General features: G+C 38.0%; 1 protein-coding gene across 12 annotated transcripts in view; it reads left to right on the forward strand.

The window, feature by feature from the left end:
• Positions 1–21,366, forward strand: part of SCAPER (S-phase cyclin A associated protein in the ER) — a 535,706-nt gene that overhangs the window by 41,937 nt on the left and 472,403 nt on the right. For 10 of the 12 annotated variants that reach the window (XM_074392618.1, XM_074392622.1, XM_074392621.1 and 7 more), the window contains 2 exons: positions 3,797–3,867; positions 14,574–14,771. In XM_074392618.1, the coding sequence (XP_074248719.1) occupies positions 3,797–3,867; positions 14,574–14,771 (269 nt within the window). Of the gene's footprint in view, positions 1–3,796; positions 3,868–14,573; positions 14,772–16,819; positions 16,936–21,366 lie in introns of those variants that run through there. The other 2 variants (XM_074392628.1, XM_074392629.1) reach the window with 2 other exon arrangements.

The following is a 21,366-nucleotide window of genomic DNA, read 5'->3' on the forward strand; positions in this document are numbered from 1 at the left end:
TATGTATGTATGTATTTATATTTTCAGTTTGTGTGGACTCATGGCTTCTTATGGTATTTAATGACCTATAGTTACTCTATTTTGAGGCTCAAATTGTTCTCGATTTTTTAAGTGAGAGATGCTTTAACTTGGCTCTTGTTCCTTTTGACATGTTCCAATCATGTTTCCATTCTTTGAGAACATCTTTATACAAGGTGTTTCAAACTAAACAAGCATTCACCTATTTTTTTTTCTCTTAAATTTACATTTAAATTTTATTTTATTTAAAATTTTCTTAAAAATTTTGAAAAATCTTTATCTTCTTTACATTTGGTCCTCTGATCCATGTGTAGTCTATTCTTACATATAGTGTGTAGTGTAGATCTAATTTTATCTTTTTCCTTAGAGCTAACAAGTTACTAACATGTATAACTTATTGTAAAGTGTATCTTTGCCCCAGTTATTTCACATTCTACCTTTCTGCAGAGTGAATTTCCGTATGTAGTTGTATTCCATTCTTTTTTTTTTGAGACGGAGTTTCGCTCTTGTTACCCAGGCTGGAGTGCAATGGCGCGATCTCGGCTCACCGCAACCTCCACCTCCCGGGTTCAGGCAATTCTCCTGCCTCAGCCTCCTGAGTAGCTGGGATTACAGGCACGCGCCACCATGCCCAGCTAATTTTTTGTATTTTTAGTAGAGACAGGGTTTCACCATGTTGACCAGGATGGTCTTGATCTCTTGACCTCGTGATCCACCCGCCTCGGCCTCCGAAAGTGTTGGGATTACAGGCATGAGCCACCGCGCCCGGCCGTTGTATTCCATTCTACTAGTTTGTTTACCTAATTCATGAGTGAGTGCCATACTATTTTAATTATGGAGGCATTATAGTATTTTAAAATGCTGCTTGGACCTGTCTTCTCAGTAGCTTTTCTTTCTCAGTTTTTCTAGCTGTTTTTAGAGAGTAGTTACTTTGAATCACAAAAACTATCAAATAAAGGGGAAAATTGGATTTGTCTTTTGAAATTCAGCTTCTTAACAGCTAATCTTTCCGTAAGGACCTTACTATTTATTTCTTTGATAAAAGTACATATCAACATGATTTACTGCAAAAGTAAAAATATTTTGTGGTTGCTATATACTATAAATATTTTTATATGAAATTGTATTCTCTCACTTTCTATGGGTTATTCTGAACACAAAATAGTGCAAAGGTGTTTCTATTAGAGTTGTTTTTATTCAAAAACCATAAAAGGAAAGAAACTATAATAAACATCTGTACATAACCTGATTTTTCATATAAGCACATAAGTAATTGGCCAGTACAATTTTAAAGCTTCATTTGTGACTATTGTAACATAATAAAACTGTAAGCACAGGCCGGCACGGTGGCTCATGCCTGTAATCCTAGCACTTTGGGAGGCCGAAGTGGGTGGATTGTCTGAGCTCAGGAGTTTGAGACCAGCCTGGACAACATGGTGAAACCCTGTCTCTACTAAAATACAAAAAAAAAAATTTTCTGAGTGTGGTGGCGGGTGCCTATAATCCCAGCTACTGGGGAGGCTGAGACAGGAGAATAGCTTGAACCTGGGAGGCCAAGGTTGCAGTGAGTTGAGATCATGCCACTGCACTCCTGCCTAGGTGACAGAGTGAGACTGTGTCTCAAAACAAACAAACAAAAAACCTGTAAGCACAGATTATTAGAACTTTCTAAATCTCTGTAGTAATGATGACAAAAGAAGAATGTTAACATTTATAATTTTTATCGATTATTTTATATTGTCAAAACTTTGCCATATATAGGAAAAAAAGTTTTTAATAGCAACTTGTTCTTGTTTTATGACTACAATATATACTTAGGTGTTTCTGAGGATAATTCCACTTAAAAAAGTTCCCTGCTTCATATTATTTCTGTTTCTAGGCTGATTTTTCTGCTGGATATTTTAAAAGCCTGCTGGTACACTGCAGCGTGTGCTTATTCTAAGCTGGTTTTTCTGCTGGATAGTCTAAGAAAACTTGCTGGTACATTGTTCTAGATAATAAAAGGATAAAGGATGTGGCTCTTTAAGTTAGTGCAGTGTTCTCCCCCTTTACCCCTGGTGGAACAGTCAGGGTATCCCACTTATGTCAGATAAGTTGATAGTTAGGTACCTGTGTGTCATGGCTCATGTAACTTATGCTGCTTCAGGGGACCTGGCCCCAAAATTATTTTGCAGAAAGGAAAATTATTCTATTATACATTATAGAACTTTCCTGTTTTGAGATGTTGGCGAGGTTGCAGAGAAAAAGGAACACTTAGACCCTGCTGGTGAGGATGTAAATTAGTATGGCCATTGTGGAATGCATTTTAGTGATTGCTCAAAGAGTCAAAAACAGAATGACCATTTGACCCAACAATCTAATTATTGGGTATATTCTCAAAGAATATAAATTGTTCTACCACGAGGACACATGTACATGTATGTTCATCACAGCACTACTTACAATAGCAAAAACATGGAATCAACTAAAACGCCCATCAGCAGTAGACTAGATAAAGAAAATGTGATACATATATACGCCATACACCGTGGACTATGTAGCCATAAAAAGAATCAATCATGTTCTTTGTAGCAACGTGGATGGAGCTGGCGATCATTATCCTAAGTGAACTAATGCAAGAACAGAAAACCAAATACCGTGTGTCCTTACTTATAAGTGGGAAGTAAACATTAAGTACATGCACAAGGACACAAAAAAGGGACCAAAGACACCAGGGCCTACTCGAGGGTAGAGGGTGGGAGGAGAGTGAGGATTGAAAAACTACCTATGGCCGGGCGCGGTGGCTCACGCCTGTAATCCCAGCACTTTGGGAGGCCGAGGCAGGTGGATCATGAGGTCAAGAGATGGAGACCATCCTGGCCAACATGGTGAAACCCCGTCTCTACTAAAAAATACAAAAATTAGCTGGGTGTGGTGGTGCATGCCTGTAGTCCCAGCTACTTGGGAGGCTGAGGCAGGAGAATTGCTTGAACCTGGGAGGCGGAGGTTGCAGTGATCTGAGTTCGGGCCACTGCACTCCAGCCTGGTGCCTGGCAACAGAGCAAGACTCTGTCTCAAAAAAAAAGAAAAACTACCTATTAGGTGCTTTTATGCTAATTACCTGGGTGATGAAATAATCTGTGCGCCAAACACCTGTGAAATGTAATTTGCCTGTGTAACAAAGCTGCACATGTACCCCTGGACCTAAAGTAAAAGTTAAAAGAATTTTATTTCTATTTTGAATTGCTTTTGAGAATAGTAATTACAAAACAGTAAGTTGATATCTTTCTTACAAAGAAGAATGAGAAAAGACTTGAAACCTCACTTTTCACAATGAAATTGTGCATTTCATGTATCAGATAAACTAAAACAAAATATTGGGGTTTTATACGGTAAAACATAGAATCTTTATTTTATTGTTGAAATAAAATTTGAACTTAAAGAACTATTTCTAGATTTGTATACAAGTTGAGGAGTACCAGTAACTGGACCTTGTTTTTAAGTTGTCAGAGTATCTGACTTCTTTAAGAAGTTGGTTTACTCCTGTTCAGAGAAACGTATTTGATAATAGCAGTCTCTGGGACTTTGGAAATTTGTTGTTGTTTTAATTACATCAGTTTATATTAACCATGAACAGACCGTACTACACTGTGGTCTCTGGAAGGAGATTAAATGTTAATATGCCTGAATGATTTGTGTAGTTTAGGTTTATATTATCTAATTACCTATGGTTCAGTTTTGTGTTATCTATCATTCTGTATGTCTACATATTTATTTATTTATTTTTCTTGCCTTGAAGGAAAACCTAAATGTCAAACTGGTGGAAAATCTAAGAGGACAGTTCAAGGCACTCATAAAGCTACTAAACAAGTACGGTAAAAATATATAACATTTTTACTTATTTACTTTTAATTTCAGTTTCTCAATGTATTATAAATTATGAAAATGTTATTTTGCAGGATTTGAATATTTAAATAAAAATGTAATGTACTTTTTAAAAGAAATGTGTATATAGTAATCAGTGTGACTTACTTGTACTAAATACTTTATAGATGCTAATTTATTTGGTTCTCGTAAACTTTGATGTAAGCATTACAGTTATCCTCACTTACAGTGAAGTTTTATTACAAAGAGAAACTGAGGCAGAGAGAGGGCATGTAACTGAGTAGTCAGTGGCAGAGCCAGGGTTTGAACCCAGGCAGTTAATTTCTTTCTTTCTTTCTTAACTTTTTTTTTTTGAGACAGTGTCATCCTGTTTCCCAGGCTGGAGCACAGTGGCGTGATCTTGGCTCACTTAACCCTCTTCTTCCTGGGGTTCAAGCAGTTCTAGTACCTCAGCCACCCCAGTAGCTGGGACTACAGGCATGTGCCACCATGCCCGGCAAATTTTTGTATTTTTAGTAGAGATGGGGTTTCACCATGTTGGCAGGGCTGGTCCCGAACTCCTGGCCTACTGTGATCTGCCCGCCTTGGCCTCCCAACGTGCTGGGATTATAGACATAAACCACTGCATCCAGCCCTGGGCACTTAATTTCCACAATTTATGCTCCTGACTCCACTGCTGCATCTTCCATGTTTGCCAGTTCTTTTATGATTTTCTTGATATAATGATGCCTTTATGTTACAGGCTAGTAAAAATGTTTTGACTCTAAAAATTTTTAATTGCTCTACTAAAAGTTTAGAGAACACAAGCCTACTTTATTTTTTGAAAGTGTTTAGCATAATTATAGTTAGCTCTTTAATCATAGCTATTTTCTCTGAACTTTTCATATGTGATACTATTTTATTAATTTAATTTTTTGAGGTAAGGTCTCACTGTTGCCCAGGCTGAGTACAGTGGCACGATCACAGGTCACTGCAGCCTTGACCTGCTGGGTTCAAGTGATTCTCCCACCTCAGCCCTCCAGAGTGGCTGGGACCACAGGTGTGCACCATTGTGCCTGACTAATTTTTGATTTTTTGCACAATTATTTTGATATTTTTAAGTATACTAGTACGTATTAGATAAGAAAAAACTTGATATGAGAAAAATGTGGACTTCTAATCATGATATTACTGTGAGTTCACAAAGAATCCTCCACCCACACACACAAAGGCATCAATGATTTTATATACATATATAATAAATAATATATATTTTCTATATACTGTATATAATAAAGGTTCAAAATATATACATGTGTATGTTTTTAATAAATATACAGCTATAAAATATATGTATATACTTATATATGCACATATACACACACATATATTTCTTATATGTGTATATGTATTTTAGGTTCAGAGCTACATGTGCAGGCTTGTTATATAGGTCAACTTGTTTCACGGGGGTTCGTTGTACAGGTTATTTTGTCACACAGGTACTAAGCATAGTACCCAATAGTTATTTTTCCTCTTCTTCTTTTTCCTCCCACCCTCAAGGAGGACCCACTGTTTGCTGTTCCCCTCTTTGTGTTCACGGGTTCTTATGATTTAGCTCTTATAGGTGAGAACACGCAGTATTTGGTTTTCTGTTTCTGTGATAGTTTGCTAAGGATAAAGGCCTCCAGCTCCATCTGTGTTCCAGCAAAATACATAATCTCGTTCTTTTTTATGGCTACATAGTATTCCATGGTATATATGTACTAAATTTTCTTTATCCAATCTGTCATTGATGGGCATTTAGGTTGATTCCATGTCTTTGCTATTGTGAATAGTGCTGCAATGAACATTCCAGTGCATGTGTCTTTATGAATGCTTTATATTCCTCTGGGTATATACCCAGTAATGGGATTGCTGAGTTGAATGGTATTTCTGTTTTTAGCTCTTTGAGGAATTGTCATGCTGCTTTCCATGATGGCTGAACTAATTTACACTCCCAGCAATAGTGTATAAGTATTCTTTTATCTCCACAACCTCACCAAGATCTGTTATTTTTTGGCTTTTTAATGGTAGCCATTCTGACTGGTATGAAACGGTATCTCATTGTGATTTGATTTCCATTTCTCTATTGAACAGTGATAATGAGCTTTTTTTGATATGCTTATTGCCAGCATGTATGACTTCTTTAGAAAAGTGTTCACATTCTTTGCCTACTTTTTAATAGGGTTGTTTGTTTTTAATCTTGTAAATTTATTTACATTTATTATAGGTGCCAGATGTTAAACCTTTGTCAGATGCATAGTTTACAAAAATTTTCTCCCATTCCGTAAGTTGTTCACATTTTTTTTTTTTTTTTGCTGTGCAGAAGCTCTTAAGTTTAATTAGATCCCATATATCAAATTTTGCTTTTGTGTCAGTTGCTTTTGGTGTCTTTGTAAAGAAATCTTTGCACGTTCCTGTGTCTAGGATGGTACTGCTGGTTGTCTTCCAGGGTTTTTATAGTTTTGCATTTTACATTTAAGTCTTTAATTCATCTTGAGTTGCTTTTTTGTATATGGTGTTTCAGTCTTCTGCATATGGCTTCCCATTTGCTGAAGGGAAAGCCATTTATTGAATAGAGTCCTTTCCCTATACCTTGTTTTTGTCAGCTTTGTCAAAGTTCAGATCGTTGTAGGGTGTGGCCTTATTTTTGGGGTCTCTGTGTCTGTTTTTTTGTGTCTATTTTTGTACCAGTGCCATGCTGTTTTGGTTACTGTAGCCTTATAGTTTGAAGTTGGGTAGTGTTGATGCCTGTAAGTTGTTTTTTTTTTTTTTTTTTTTTAAACTTAGGATTGCCTTGGCTATTTGGACTTTTTTTTTTTTTTTCCCTTTCTATTTTTTTGGTTCCACATGAATTTTAAATAGTTTTTTTATTGTTCTGTGAAGAATGTCATTGGTAGTTTGATAGGAATAGCATTGAATCTGTAAATTGCTTTGGGCAGTATGGCCATTTTAATGATATTGGTTCTTCCTCTTCATGAGCATGGGATGTCTTTTCATTTGTTTATGTCATGTTTGATTTCTTTGAGCAGTGTTTTGTAATTCTTCTTGTGGTGATGTTTCACCTCCCTGGTTAGCTGTATTTCTAAGTATTTTATTCTTTTGTCGCAATTTTGAATTGGATTGGATTCCTGATTTGGCTCTTGGCTTGGCTGCTGTTGTGTATAAGAATGCTAATGATTTTTGTTCAGTGATTTTGTATCCTGAAACGTTGCTGAAGTTCTTTATTAGCTAAAGAACTTTTGTGCTGAGACTATGGGTTTTCTAGATACATAGAATCAAGTAATCTGCAAAAGGATGTTTTGACTTCCTTCCTATTTGGATGCCCTTTATTTCTTTCTCTTGCCTGATGGCTCTTGCCAGGATTTCCAATCCTGTGTTGAATAGGAGTGGTGAGAGAGGGCATCTTTGTCTTGGGCCAGTTTTCAAGGGGAATGCTTCCTGCTTTTTGCCATTCAGTATGGTATTGGATGTGGCTTTGTCACAGATGACTCTTACTATTTTGAGGTATCTTCCTTTAATACTTAATTTATTGAGAGTTTTTAACATGAAGATATGTTGAATTTTATTGAAAGCTTTTTCTGCATCCATTGAGATAACTATGTGTTTTTTTCTTTAGTTTTGTTTATGTGATGAATCATATTTATTGATTTGCCTATGTTGAAGTAACCTTGCATCCCAGGGATGAAGCCTACTTGATTATGGTGGATTAGCTTTTTAATGTGCTGCCGAGTTTGGTTTGCAAGTGTTTTGTTGAGGATTTTTGCGTCAAGATTCATCAAAGATACTGGCCTGAAGTTTGTTTTCATGTTGTGTCTCTGGCAGATTTTGGTATCAGGATGATACTGGCTTCATAGAATGAGTTGGGGAGGTTTCTTCTCAATTTTTTGGAATACTTTCAATAGGAATGGTACCAGCTTTTCTTTGTATATCTGGTAGAATTTGGCTGTGAATTCTTCTGGTACTAGACCTTTTTTGGTTGATAGGCTACTTACTAGTGATTGCATTTCAGAGCTTGTTTTTGATCCATTTAGGGAATCAGTTTGTTCCTGGTTCAGTCTTGGGAGGGAGTATGTGTCCAGGAATTTATCCATATCTTCTAGGTTTTCTAGTTTGTATGCCTAGAGGTGTTCATAGTGGTTTCTGATGGTTATTTTTATTTCTGTGGGGTCAGTGGTAATATCCCTTCTGTCATTTCTAATTGTGTTTATTTGGATATTCTCTTTTGTCTTCTTTATTAGTCTAGCTAGTGGCCTGTCTTATTAATTTTTTTAGACGAACCAACTCCTGAATTTATTAATCTTTTGAATGATTTTTCATGTCTTGATTTCCTTTGGCTCATCTCTGATTTTGGTTATTATCATGTGTTCTGCTAGTTTTGGGGTTGATTTGCTCTTGCTTCTGTAATTCTCTTGGTTGTGATGTTAGATTGTTAATTTGAGATCTTACCAACTTTTTGGTGTGGGTGTTTAGTGCTATGAATTTCCCTCTTAACACTATCTTAGCTGCATCCCAGAGATTCTGGTATGTTGCATCTTTGTTCTCATTAGTTTCAAAGAACTTCTTGATTTCTGCCTTCATTTCATTATTTACCCTAAATTATTTCAAGAACATCTTGTTTAATTTCCGTGTAATTGCATGGTTTTGAGTGATTTTCTTAGTTTTGACTTTTATTTTTATTACATTATGGTCTGAAAGTGTGTTTTGGGAAAGAACTCTCTATTCAATAAATGGTGCTGAGATAACTGGATAGCCATATGTGGAAGATTGAAACTAGGCCCCTTCCTTACACCATATACAAAAATCTACTCAAGATGGATTAACGACTTAAATGTAAAACCCAAAGCTATACATAGATACATAGAATCTAGGTACATAGAATCAAGTCATCAGCAAATGGATATTTTCACTTCCTCTCTTCCTATTTGGATGCCTTTATTTCTTTCTGGTATTATGATTTCGATTCTTTTTGTATCTGCTGAGGGTTGTTTTATGCCCAATTATGTAGTTGATTTTAAAGTATGTGCCATGTGGCAATGAGAATAATGTATGTTCTGTTGTTTTTGGCTGGAGAGTTCTGTAGAGATCTGTCAGATCCATTTGGTACAATATTGAGTTCAGGTCCTGAATAGCTTTGTTAATTTTCTGCCTCGATGATCTAATACTGCCAGTGGAGTATTGAGGTCTTCCACTCTTATTGTGTGGGAGTCTCTTTGTAGATCTTTAAGAAGTTGCTTTTTGAATCTGGGTGTTCCTGGGTTGGGTGCATATGTATTTAGTATAGTTAGGTCCTGTTGAATTGAATCCTTTATCATTACATAATGCCCTTTTTCTGGTCTTTTTTGATCTTTGTTGGCTCAAAGTCTATTTTGTATGAAGTTAGGATTGTAACCCTTCCTTTTTTTCTGATTTGCATTTGCTTGGTGAATTTCCCTCCATCCCTTTATTTTGAGCCTGTGGGTGTCTTTATGTATGATATGGGTCTCTTGAAGACAACATACCATTAGGTCTTGCTTTTTTATTCACCTTGCCACTCTGTGCCTTTTAAGTGGGGCATTTAGCCCATTTACATTCAAGGTTAGTGATATGTGTGGATCGATCTTATCATATTGTTGTTAGCCAGTTATTATGCTGGCGTGTTTGTGTGGTCGCTTTATAGTGTCCCTGGTCTGTGTTTTTGAATTGGTTGGTAGCAGTCCTTCCTTTCTATGTTTTGTGCTGCTTTCAAAATCTCTTGTACATCAGGACTAGTTGTCATAAACTCTCTCAACGTTTGCTTATCTGAAAAGGATCTTATTTCTCCTTTGCTTAGGAAGCTTAGTTTGACTGGATATGAAATTCTTGGTTGAAGTTTTTTTTTCTTTAAAAATGTTGAAGATAGGTCTTCAATCTCTTCTGGCTTGCAGTTGAGAAGTCTGCTGTTAGCTTTATGAGGTTCCCTTTGTAGATGACCTGCCCTTTCTCTCTGTTAAAGCTGCCTTTAACATTTTGTCTTTCATTTCAACCTTGGAAAATCATGATTATATGTCTTAGGGGATGATCTTCTTGTGTAGAATCTTGCAGGGTTTCTCTGTATTTCCTGAATTTGACTGTTGGCCTCTCTATCAAGGTTGGGAAAGTTTTCATGGATACTATTCTGAAGTATTTAAGTTGCTTGTTTTCTCCCCATCCTTTTCAGGGATGCCGGTGATTAATAGATTTGACCTCTTTACTTAATCTCATGTTTCTTAGAGATTTGTTCATTCCTTTTTTTTTTTTTTTTTTCTTATTGTTGGTCTTATTTCAGAAACTCAGTCTTCAAGTTCTGAGATTCTTTCCTCAGCTTGGTCTATTCTGTTAATACTTGTGATTACATTGTGAAATTCTTACAGTGTGTTTTTTAGCCTTGTCATATTTGTTAGGTTCTTTCTTATGATGGCTATTTCGTTTTTTAGTTCCTGTATTTTATTGTGATTCTTAGTTTCCTTGGATTGGGTTTTGTCCTTCTGAATCTCAGTGATCTTTGTTCCTATCTGATATATATATATATGTTCTCTCTCTCTCTCTGTCTCTCTCTCTCTCTCTCTCTCTCTCACACACACACACACACACACACACACACACATATATATTTTTTGAGACAGAGGCTTGCCCTTTCACCCAGGCTGGAATATAGTGGCACAATCTTTGCTCACTACAACCTCCATCTCTTGGGTTCAAGTGATTCTCCCACCTCAACCTCCCAAATAGCTGGGATTACAGGCACCCACCATCATGCCCAGCTAATTTTTGTATTTTTGTAGAGATGGGGTTTCACTGTGTTGGCCAGGCTGGTCTTGAACTCCTGACCTTGGATGACCCACCACCCTTGGCCTCCCAAAGTGCTGGGATTACAGGCTCCATTCATATTCTGAATTGTATTTCTGTCATTTCAGCCATCTCAGCCTGGTTAAAAACCCGTATTAGAGAACTGATGTCATTTGAAGACGTGACACTTTGTTTGAGTTATTGGAGTTCTTGCATTGGTTTTTTCTTTTCTCTGAGTGTGGACGTTTCTTTAACTGTAGTGTAGTTTGAGTAGAGTTAATAGACTTCTTTTCTGGATGTTTTCACAGGACCGAAGCTTTGTGCAAGGTCTTTGTTGCTGACTTCTTTTGTTTGATTTTATAGGGATGGGTATGTTAACCATATGGTTTGGCTCTGTGTTTCCACCCAAATCTCACCTTGAATTGTAATCCCCATAATTCCCACATGTCAAGGGCAGGACCAGGAGGAGGTGATTGGATCTTGGTAGTGGTTTCTCCCATGCTGTTCTTGTGACAGTGAGTGGGTCTCACGAGACCTGATGGGTTTATAAGCGTTTGGTGTTTCCCCTGCTGGCACTCACTCTGTCCTGCCACTTTGTGAAGTTTCCTGTTTCTCCTTTGCCTTTGCCATGATTGTAAGTTTTCTGAGGTCTCTCCAGCCATGTGAAACGGAGTCAGTTAAACCTCTTTCCTTTATAAGTTATCCAGTCTTGGGTATTTCTCTGTAGCAGTGTGAGAACAGACTAATACGGGAGTGTGTTTTTGGTGTTGAAGCTTCGGGATGTGATCCAGTAGGTGGTGCATAAGTGTATTGGTCAGTCGATAGGTTCTTCCGTGGTCGGGTGGTTTCCTCACAGTTTTAACTGTGCTCCCTCTGAATGCTCTCAAAGTGTGGGCTCCTCTCCCACTGCTTTAGATTGTTGCTTTACACTCCCAGGCTGCCCATTGCTGCCCAGCTCTGGGATGATCTCAGGGTTTATGTTTCCTCCCCAACTTGGAGCCAGGAGAGGAAGAGACTTTAGCAGTGGCATCACAGGATGAAGGGTCTGTGCCTGGGCCCAGGCTAGGAGTTCCCTGTCTGTTGATGAGCAGGGGGTGGATGGAACCCATGGGAGACAGACTGGCCTTCTCTCCTTGTGTTGACTGCAGTTTGTCGAAGGTGTGGATAAGGCACTTTGGGTGTTTGTTCCTTTGTTAGTCTGAGGGTAGCAAGGACTGTTCCATGGCAGAGGTAGTGGCAGAGAGGCTTTTGGTTGCTCCCGGGGGCTCCACCTCCAGGAAATGCAGAGCCACAGTTACTGAGGGTGTTTAGCCAGTGGGACGGGGCAGCTGCACTGCTGGCATGACCTTGGGTTTCCACTTGTTGGGGAGCAGGGAGTTGAAGGCTCACAGGGAGGAGAGGTTGGACTCTTCTCCATTTGGCTGCTGTGGTGCACTACTGTAAGCTTGGGTGTAGCCCTCAGGTTCTTTGTTCCTGTCCTAGACCAAGGGCAGCAGGGATGGCACTGTTACCGTGGCACTGGCAGAGGTGCTGTCGTATGCCTGTGGGAGCCTCCTCCCAGGGAAACTCCGTGTCACTACCAGTGTATATGCTCAGCTGTGACTGGGGTGACCGTTCTGCTTTCGTGAGCTGTGGGCCCTGACTAGTGAAGAGTGGGGTTGTGGGGGTCCTAGGGAAGAGGGGCTGCACTCCTCTCTGTATGGTGGCTGTGGTGTGCTAGAGGTGCCAGGTAGGCCCTTTTTTACCTCCCAGTCCGAGGGCTGTTGGGGCTGTACCACTCCAACTGTAGTGGCGGAGAGGTTGTGGCTTGACTCTGGGATTTCCTTTTGGAGAAATGCTGGGCCGTCTCTGCTTGCAGTGATCAGGTGGGGGCAGGGTGGTTGTCAGGTGGCCCTGCCCCATGAGGAGAAGTGAAATCTGGAATCTGTGTGAACAGTACAGCTGCCTTTCTGCGAGGTGGTTGCTCTGTGCTGAGGGTCTGGACCAACCCCTGGTCTCCCACAAATTCTTTCCAGCCTGGAGACAGCAAGGACAAGGGTTGCCACCTTCTTCACAAGGTGGCAGGAAGAACTGCTGAGCGAAGCAGGGAAGAGCACTTTAAAAAATCCATCAGATCTTGTGAGAACTCACTATCATGAGAACAGGATGGGGAAAACCGCCTCCATGATTCAGTTACCACTTGGTCTCTCCCTTTACACGTGGGGATTATGGAGATTATAATTCAAGATGAGATTTGGGTGGGGACAGAAAGCCTAACTGTATCAGTCTCCCATGGATATCAAAATCTTTGGATGTTCAAGTCCCTTATATAAAATGGTTTGGTATTTGCATATAACCTATGCATATCCTCCCATAGACTTTAAATCATCTTGAGATTGCTTATAATACCTACTGCAATGTAAATGTTACGTAAATAGTTGTTAAACTGTATTGTTTAGGGAATAATGACAGGAAAAAAGTCCATACATGTTCAGTACAGATGATGCTTTTTATTTCTAGAATAGTTTTGATTTGTAGTTTATTGAATCCATGGATATTGAACCCATGGATATGGTGGGCTGGCTATATAGTTCTGTATATATTGTTATTATTGTCATAGTTATCAGCAAAGTAATGGAAAAAAGCTTTGCTTTGGAACAGATGCCAGTTGAAAGGGAGTTAGAATTTGGTTAATCCAAGAAGGGAATATTTCCATGCTAATTAAATCATTTACCATTTAGTGCTGGAAAGAACTTGGAGAGCAATTGAGGTACAGGTTTTGTGGGCTGTTGAAAATATCTTTAAAGTTTATTGCTTTAGTGTTGACAAAGAGATGACTTTTCCTATCTTCATTGATGGGCCTGGATTTGCTATTTTTTATTTGCTGTACATGCCAACAATAGTCTGGATGGAGAGCGAGAGGGAGAGGGAGGATGAGCAGCTTCATCTGGAACTCGAGAGAGAGAGAGAGAGAGCGAGAGAGAGAGAGAGAGAGAGAGAGAGAGAGAGAGAGTGTGTGTGTGTGTGTGTGTGTGTGTGTGTGTGTTCTCTACTCTGGCGCTCTTACTATTGAAAAGAAAAGAACAAAGAAGAAAAACCCAGACAAATGATCTGAGATTGTTTGTTGGTCTAAGTGAGGTTAGCATTTCATTTCATTATTTATTTTATTTTATTATTTTAGTTTAAGTAACTACATAGTGATAAGCAGCTCCTTTGTATTTCTAGTGAGAAGGTTTAGGTTTGAGTTTTTAATTTAGGTCTTAATATCAGTAAATTGCATGCTCAGGGTTTTGGTGGAATGATCCTGTGGTGCATTCTGTAAAAGTACAGACTATAGTTCTCTACTTTCAAAGTCTGCCTCAGAAAGTGAAGAAATAATGGGTCATGAGAACACTAAAGTTATATTATTTGGTGAGTCTGCTCTGGCTGTAGCTGGAGCTTGGTTTTATTCTTTCTGTTTTCTTCTCTAGTAACTTATTTCTTATCTATATGTTAAATTTTACATTTAGAGGAAAATAGTTTAAGAAAATAAAATAACAACATATCCATAATACATGGCATTTCTAGATGAAACCAATATATGCAATTATTTGTGAATATATATAAATGTGCTGTGTATACATTCTAGTAAATCATGAATAACTGGAGTGCTCCAGTCTTGCTAACGTGCTCTTCACTGTTAAAGTCATCCCAATCTTCATTAAGACATGTCTGAAATAAAAGTTGACTTCACAAATCTGTTCCTTTTAAGGTGAGAAACTTGTTTTGGTGAACTCACATGTGGTATAAGCAGAAAATAAGAATGTCTTATTTTTAAGTATTTATGTTAAAAATGTACTTTATATGAAAATCCAACCCCTGGAAGTCCTTTTATTTATTTCTTTTCACGTTTTATTTTATTTCACCAGAGTGCTGCAGTGGACTGTAAAATAACATCATCTACAGCTGGAGATAAACACTTTGATAAAAGTCCCACTAAAACAAGGCACCCTCGGAAAATTGATCTAAGAGCTCGATACTGGGCATTCCTTTTTGATAACCTTCGCCGAGCAGTAGATGAAATCTATGTAACTTGCGAATCAGATCAGAGTGTGGTTGAATGTAAGGTAAGGTTTGCTTTGAGGCCTTGTAATCCATTTGAACTCAGATTCTTGAATTTTTGCACTACATCTGACTTGATCTTTTTTTTTTTCTTTGTGACAGTTTTGCTCTTTTGCCCAGGCTAGAGTGCAGTGGCGTGATCTTGGCTCACTACAATCTCTGCCTCCCAAGTGATTCTCCTGCCTTAGTCTCCTGAATAGCTGGGGTTTCAGGCAGGTACCACCACACCTGCCTAATTTTTGTATTTGTAGTAGAGTCGGGGTTTTGCTGTGTTGGCCAGGCTGGTCTCAAACTCCTGACCTTAAGTGATCCATCCACCTCGGCCTCCCAGAGTGCTGGGATTACAGGTGTGAGGCACCGTGCCTGGCCCTGACTGGATCATTTATCTCACTTTTTCTAGTTTTAATAAATTCTGTATGCTTTTCATTTCATTATCTCTTATGAAAAATTGTTCTTTTGATCCATACGCTAACATCAGCATTATGCTTCAGGTTTTCTTGATTTTGAAGCTTTTTTTTTTTGTATTAACTAATTATATATTTTATATTCTGTGAAGGATTTGGTAGAAAGCAGTCTTGATACATAGTTTTGGACAGGGAATCAAAAGACTGGATACATTGTTTTAAAAATCCTTACCTGTATTCTTCATTGGTGCTGTAGATGGCACTAGTGAGATTTCACATTCTTTGGTTTCATGTTTAATGTCTTTAATTGGACGTCACTCCCTTGCCATTGAGATACTTATCACTCTCCTAATTCACTTTGGTCAGGGAAAAGTGAGATTGATGGCTAACTGTAAACAATCCTGGGTGGGATTGGGATGTCATTGTAAGGTGTGTTTTCTAATTTTAGGTAGTCTTGTGTTTGTAATAGGATATTAAACAGACACATGGTGTAGAGTGTCTCTAAAAAGCCTGGACTTTTAGTAAGTAGAGACTGTATACCGTATTATTTTTTACTGTATAAAACTATTTTGAAGAAAACCAGAGTGATACATGTTTACACAACTATTAAAGAGATAACTTCTCTTTTTATGGTGAACATGGTTAAAAACCCTGGAATTCATTATTTAACCTTTGAAATATATGAGGGGTCAAAGGAGTTACATGTTGAGACAGCAGCTATGTTTCCCTGTAAATGGGAAACAGTCAAAATAGGTTTTATACTAGCTTTAAAATATTAGTTATTAAAAGCAGGTTTCAAAATGAACAGTAGTTGAAAACATCTAAGTATATGTTATGTGGTTGTTACACTTAAATATTGTTACTGTCAGCATGTAAAACTTTTTTTTTTTTTTTTTTTTTTTTGAGACAGGGTCTTTTTCTGTTACCCAAGCTAGAGTGTGGTGGTACAAACATGGCTCACTGAAGCCTTGACCTTCTGGGCTCAAGCGATCCTCCTGCCTCAGCTTCCTGAGTAGCTGGGACCACAGGCATACACCACCGTGCCTGGCTAATTAAAAAAAATTTTTTTTTTTTTTAGAGATGAGGCCTTGCCATGTTTCCCAGGCTTGTCTTGAATTCCTGGGCTCAAGCAATCCTTCTACCTCAGCCTCCCAAAGTGCTGGGATTATAGGTGTGAGCCACCATGGCCAGCCACTTTTTATGTTTTAATAAAAACATTTTTAGGTAAAATCATATTCTTGGAGTATAATGAGTCAGTATGTTGTAGTAGAGGATACTACAAGATTTAGTTTTGTGTTATACTTAATAGACTGAGCATGTGGGTCTAGAATATCTCTAGATTACCCCTAGAAATTAATCAAAGCAGCAGTTTCTTTGGTTTTGTGATTAAAAATAACAAATGACTGATTGATGAAACAAATTTGCTTAAAAATATATATACTTCTTTAGAGTAAAGTGAGATTGAACAATTGCAATTATGTCTTTTTATGATAAGCAGAAACTCTTGCACCTGTCTCTGACATGACTGTGTTTTAGAAAGCTAGAATTGGCTACAAGAAAGTGTGGCCTTTACTTCTGGTTCTGTCACTTATTCAAAGCTTTATAAAGGCTTAATAGCAATAGAAATTTTTTTTTGTGTAAGTTGTAGATTTAAAAGAATGGAGAAAGTTTTGACAAAGTGAGAGGAATGGAGACGTGTTTTCTGTTCACTGTACTGTGCCAAGATGCTGCAAGGCTTATGCTGGGAAACCTAGCAGTTTAAAAGGTATTTTTATGTTGTGCTCTTCTCCCCATCCAGACTTACAGGTGGTGATGTGAAAAGACACAATTTAACATTTGGTCTAAGCACATGCTGGGTATCTACTATCTAGTTTTCTTGTTTTTTGCTTTATACTCATTATCAAAGCCCTGCCATCCATGATCTCATTTGGTTAGTATCTTTACAAGATACATGACCCAATTTTTCCTCATTTTGTAAGTGGATTCAACCGTTGTATTGTTGATGCATTGAAGGATTTATTCCTATTTGTGATTTTTATGTTTTAGCCTTGGTTAAATAGCCACAGTCAATTCTCTGTCTTATGTGTAAAATGCAGTTAATAACATTATGTAATTCACATTGTAAGTATAGCATGATGTGAAAAGTATCTTTCCTCTTTGCCCAGAATTTCTGACCAGATGGTAACTTTGTAATCAAAAGAACCTAAATTCCCCATTTTTTGAGTTTGAAGATTGTGCCTGTTTATGACATCAGCTACTTTACTATATAAATTGCTAAGAACTGGAAAACTCCGCTCTAAGTGTCACCCCTACATTTCCCATGCTCTTCTACAAGGTAGGCTAGTGTGGGCTGGGGGGAATTGTTTTTTGGAATGTACATAGTTAATGAAATGGTGGCCATCCACTCGTTTGTTCTCACAAAATTTTGAGGTAAGGGTTGAAGGAGTTGGTTGTGAAGTTTGTGGGTGTTGCTGCTGGGAGGGGAGATTGGCATCTTCTTCTCTGGTTGAATGTTTGCTGTGTGGACAGCTTTTGGTGTCTCTGGAATGTACTGAACGAGTCTCGGGGAGAACATGCTGGGAATACACTTTCCTTTCCTTTCCTTGTTTCCCATTTCAATCTGGAGGGAATGAGATGTGTGTCTCTGGAGGTGTGGGGGCACCTTTGGATACAGTGACTGGCACCTGCATCTGTCTTAGAGATTTCTTAGCACAATAGACTTGCTGGAGTAGCCTGTGCCAGCTGGGCTTGAAGGGACTCTCAGACAGTATGCCTTGAAAGAAGGTCTCGGTGATCATGTAAAGAAGACCCGAGTGTATCTGATGATCTATGTGAGGGAAGGAGCATAGGCATACATGAAGATGTTAGAGTCATAGGAGCTTTCTCTGGGGACACTTGGCTAGGTGAGTATATGTAAAACTCTGATGGAGTTGGGTCCCAGTGTCTCTTATTCCCGTGTGTGTTTCCGTGTGTACTCGATCTTTAGCTCCCATTTGTAACAGAGAACTTTGTATTTGGTTTTCTATTACTGCATTAGTTTGCTTAGGATAATGGCCTCCAGCTGCATCTGTGTTCCTGCAAAGCACATGATCTTGTTTTTTCCTATGTCTGCATAGTATTCCATGGTGTATATGTACCATATTTTCTTTATCCAGTCTACCATTGATGGGCATCTAGGTTGATACCATGTTTTTGCTATTGCGAATAGTGCTGTAGTGAACATATGTGTACCTATATCCTTTTAGGAGAGCAGTTTATATTCCTTTGGGTATATACCCAATAATGGGATTACTAGGTCAAATGGTAGTTCTGTTTTCAGTTCTTTGAGAAATCTCCAATCTGCTTTCCACAGTGGCTGAACTAATTTACATTCCCGCCAGCAGTGTATAAGCATTCTCTTTTCTCCACAACCTTGCCAGCATCTGTTCTTGACTTTTAAATAATAGCCATTCTCTCTGGTATGATAGGGGATCTCAGGGTGGTTTTGATTTGCATTTCTCTAATGATTAGTGATGTTGAGTATTTTTTTTCATATGCTTGTGTATGTATTTTTTTGAAACATGTCTGTTCATGTACTTTGCCCAGTTTTAAATGGGGTTGTTTGATGTTTCTGACTGATGTGAGATGGTATCTCATTGTGGTTTTGATTTACATTTGTCTGGTGATTAGTCATGTTAAGCATTTGACATGATTTGGATCTGTCCCCACCCGCATCTCATCTTATATTGTAGTTCTTATAATCCCCACATGTCATGGGAGGGACCTGGTGGGAGGTAATTTAGTCACAGGAGTGGTTACGCTCATGTTGTTCTCCTGATAGTGCATGAGTTCTCATGAGAGCTGATGGTTTTATAAAGTGCCTTTCCCCCTTTTGCTCGGCACTTCTCCTTGCTGCTGCCACATGAGGAAGGATGTATTTGCTTCCCCTTCCACCATGATTGTAGGTTTCCTGAGGCTTCCCCAGTTGTGCTGAACTGTGAGTCAGTTAAACCTCTTTGCTTTATAAATTACTCGATTTCAAGTATATCTTTATTAAGAGTGTGAGAACAGACTAATATTGCATTTTTTCATATGCTTTTTGGCTGTGTGTGTGTCTTTGTTTGAGAAGTGTCTGTTCATGTCCTTTGCCCATTTTTTAATTGGGGCTGCTTATTTTTTGCTTGTTGATTTAAGTTCCTTATAGATTCTAGATATCGGACCTTTGTTAGATGCATAGTTGGTGAATAATTTTTTCCTATTTAATGGGTAGTCTGTTTACTTTAATTGTTTCCTTTGCTGTACAGAAAATGTTTAATTATGTCCCACTTGTCTATTTTTGTTTTTATTACCATTGCTTTTGGGGATTTTGTTATGAAATTGTTGCCAAGGCATATATCCAGAATGATATCTTCTAAGTTTTCTTCTATGGTTTTTATAGTTTGAGGCGTTATAATTACTTTTTAAATCCATTTTTGAGTTGATTTTTGCATATGGTGAAAGGAAATAGTCCAGTTTCAGTTTTCTGCATATGGCTAGCTAGTTATCCCAGCACAATTTATTGAATAGGGAGTCCTTTATCCATTGCTTCTTATTGTTGACTTGTTAAAGATCTGGTGATTGCAGGTGTGTGGCTTTATTTCTGGGTTCTCTAACAAGTTTCATTGTTCTGTGTATCTGATTTTTGTACCGTGCTATTTTGGTTACTGTAGTCTTGTCGTACGGTTTGAAGTGGAGTGGTGTTCTGCCTCCAGCTTTGTTCTTTTTACTTAGGATCACATTGGCTATTGGGGCTCTATTTTGGTTCCATATGAATTTTAGAATAGTTTTTTTTGAATTCTGTGAAAAATGACATGGGTAGTTTTTTAGGAATTGGCATTGGTAGTTTGGAATTGGTAGTTGGTAGCTTGGTATTGAATCTGTGAATTGCTTTGTGCAGTATAGTAATTTTAACAGTATTGATTCTTTCTATCCATGAGCATGGAATATTTTTCCATTTGTTTGTGTGATCTCTGATTTCTTTCAGCATTGTTTTGTAATTCTTATTGTAGAGGCCTTTCACCTCCCTGTGTTAATTTATTCCTAGTTTTTTTTTTGTAGCTACTGTGAATGGGATTATGTTTTTTATTTGGTTCTCAGATTGGATGTTATTGGTGTGTAGAAGTGCTACTGATTTTTATACATTGATTTTGTATTCTGAAACTGAAGTTATCCGTTCTAGGAGCCTTTGGACAGAGACTATAAGGTTTTTTGGGTACAGAATAATTTTGTCTACAGAGACAGCTTGACTTCCTCTCTTTCTATTTGGATGCCTTTTATTTTATTCTCTCACCTGATTGCCCTGGGTAGGATTTCCACTACTGCATAGAACAGGAGTGGTGATGTGGGAATCCTTGTCTTGTTCTGGTTTTCAAGGAGAATGGTTTCAGCTTTTGCCCATTCAGTATGACGTTGGCTGTGAGGGTGTCATAGATGGCTCTTGTTATTTTCAGGTATGTTCTCTTGATACGTAGTTTGTTGAGTTTTTTTCACATGCAGTGATGTTGAATTTTATTGAAAGCCTTTTCTATATCTGTTGAGATGCTCATGTAGTTTTTAGTTCTGTTTATGTGGTAGATCACATTTATTGATTTGCATGTGTTGAACTAACCTTACATCTTAGGAATAAAGCCTACTTGATCATAGTGAATTAACTTTGATGTGCTGCTTGATTCAGTTTGCTAGTATGTTGTTGAGGTTTTTTTTTTTTTCTTAAATTATCTGTGTTCATCAGGGATATTGACCTGAGCTTTTCTGGTTAAATTTATTCCTATTCGTGGCTATTGTGAATTGGATTGTGTTCTTGGTTTGGTTCTCAGGTTGAACATTATTGTTGTATAGAAGTGCTACTGATTGTTGTACATTGATTTTATGTCCTGAAACTTTGCTGAAATTGTTTATCAATTCTAGGATCCTTTGGACATTGAGTCTCTGCCGGGTTTTGGTATTAGAATGATGCTGGCTTCATAGAATGAGTTAGGAAGGAGTTCCTCTTTCTCAATTTTTGGGAATAATTTTAGTAGAATTCTTATTAGCTCTTCTTTGTATGTCTGATAGAATTCAGCTGTAAGTCTCTCTGGTTTAGGGCTTTTTTGGTTTGTAGATTTTTTTTCTTACTGATTTCATTTCTGAACTCATTCTTGGGCTATTTAGGATTTTCGTTTCTTGTGGGTTCAATCTT

Source organism: Saimiri boliviensis, chromosome 2 (assembly GCF_048565385.1).
Source record: "Saimiri boliviensis isolate mSaiBol1 chromosome 2, mSaiBol1.pri, whole genome shotgun sequence".
NCBI classification, from domain to species: Eukaryota; Metazoa; Chordata; class Mammalia; order Primates; family Cebidae; genus Saimiri; species Saimiri boliviensis.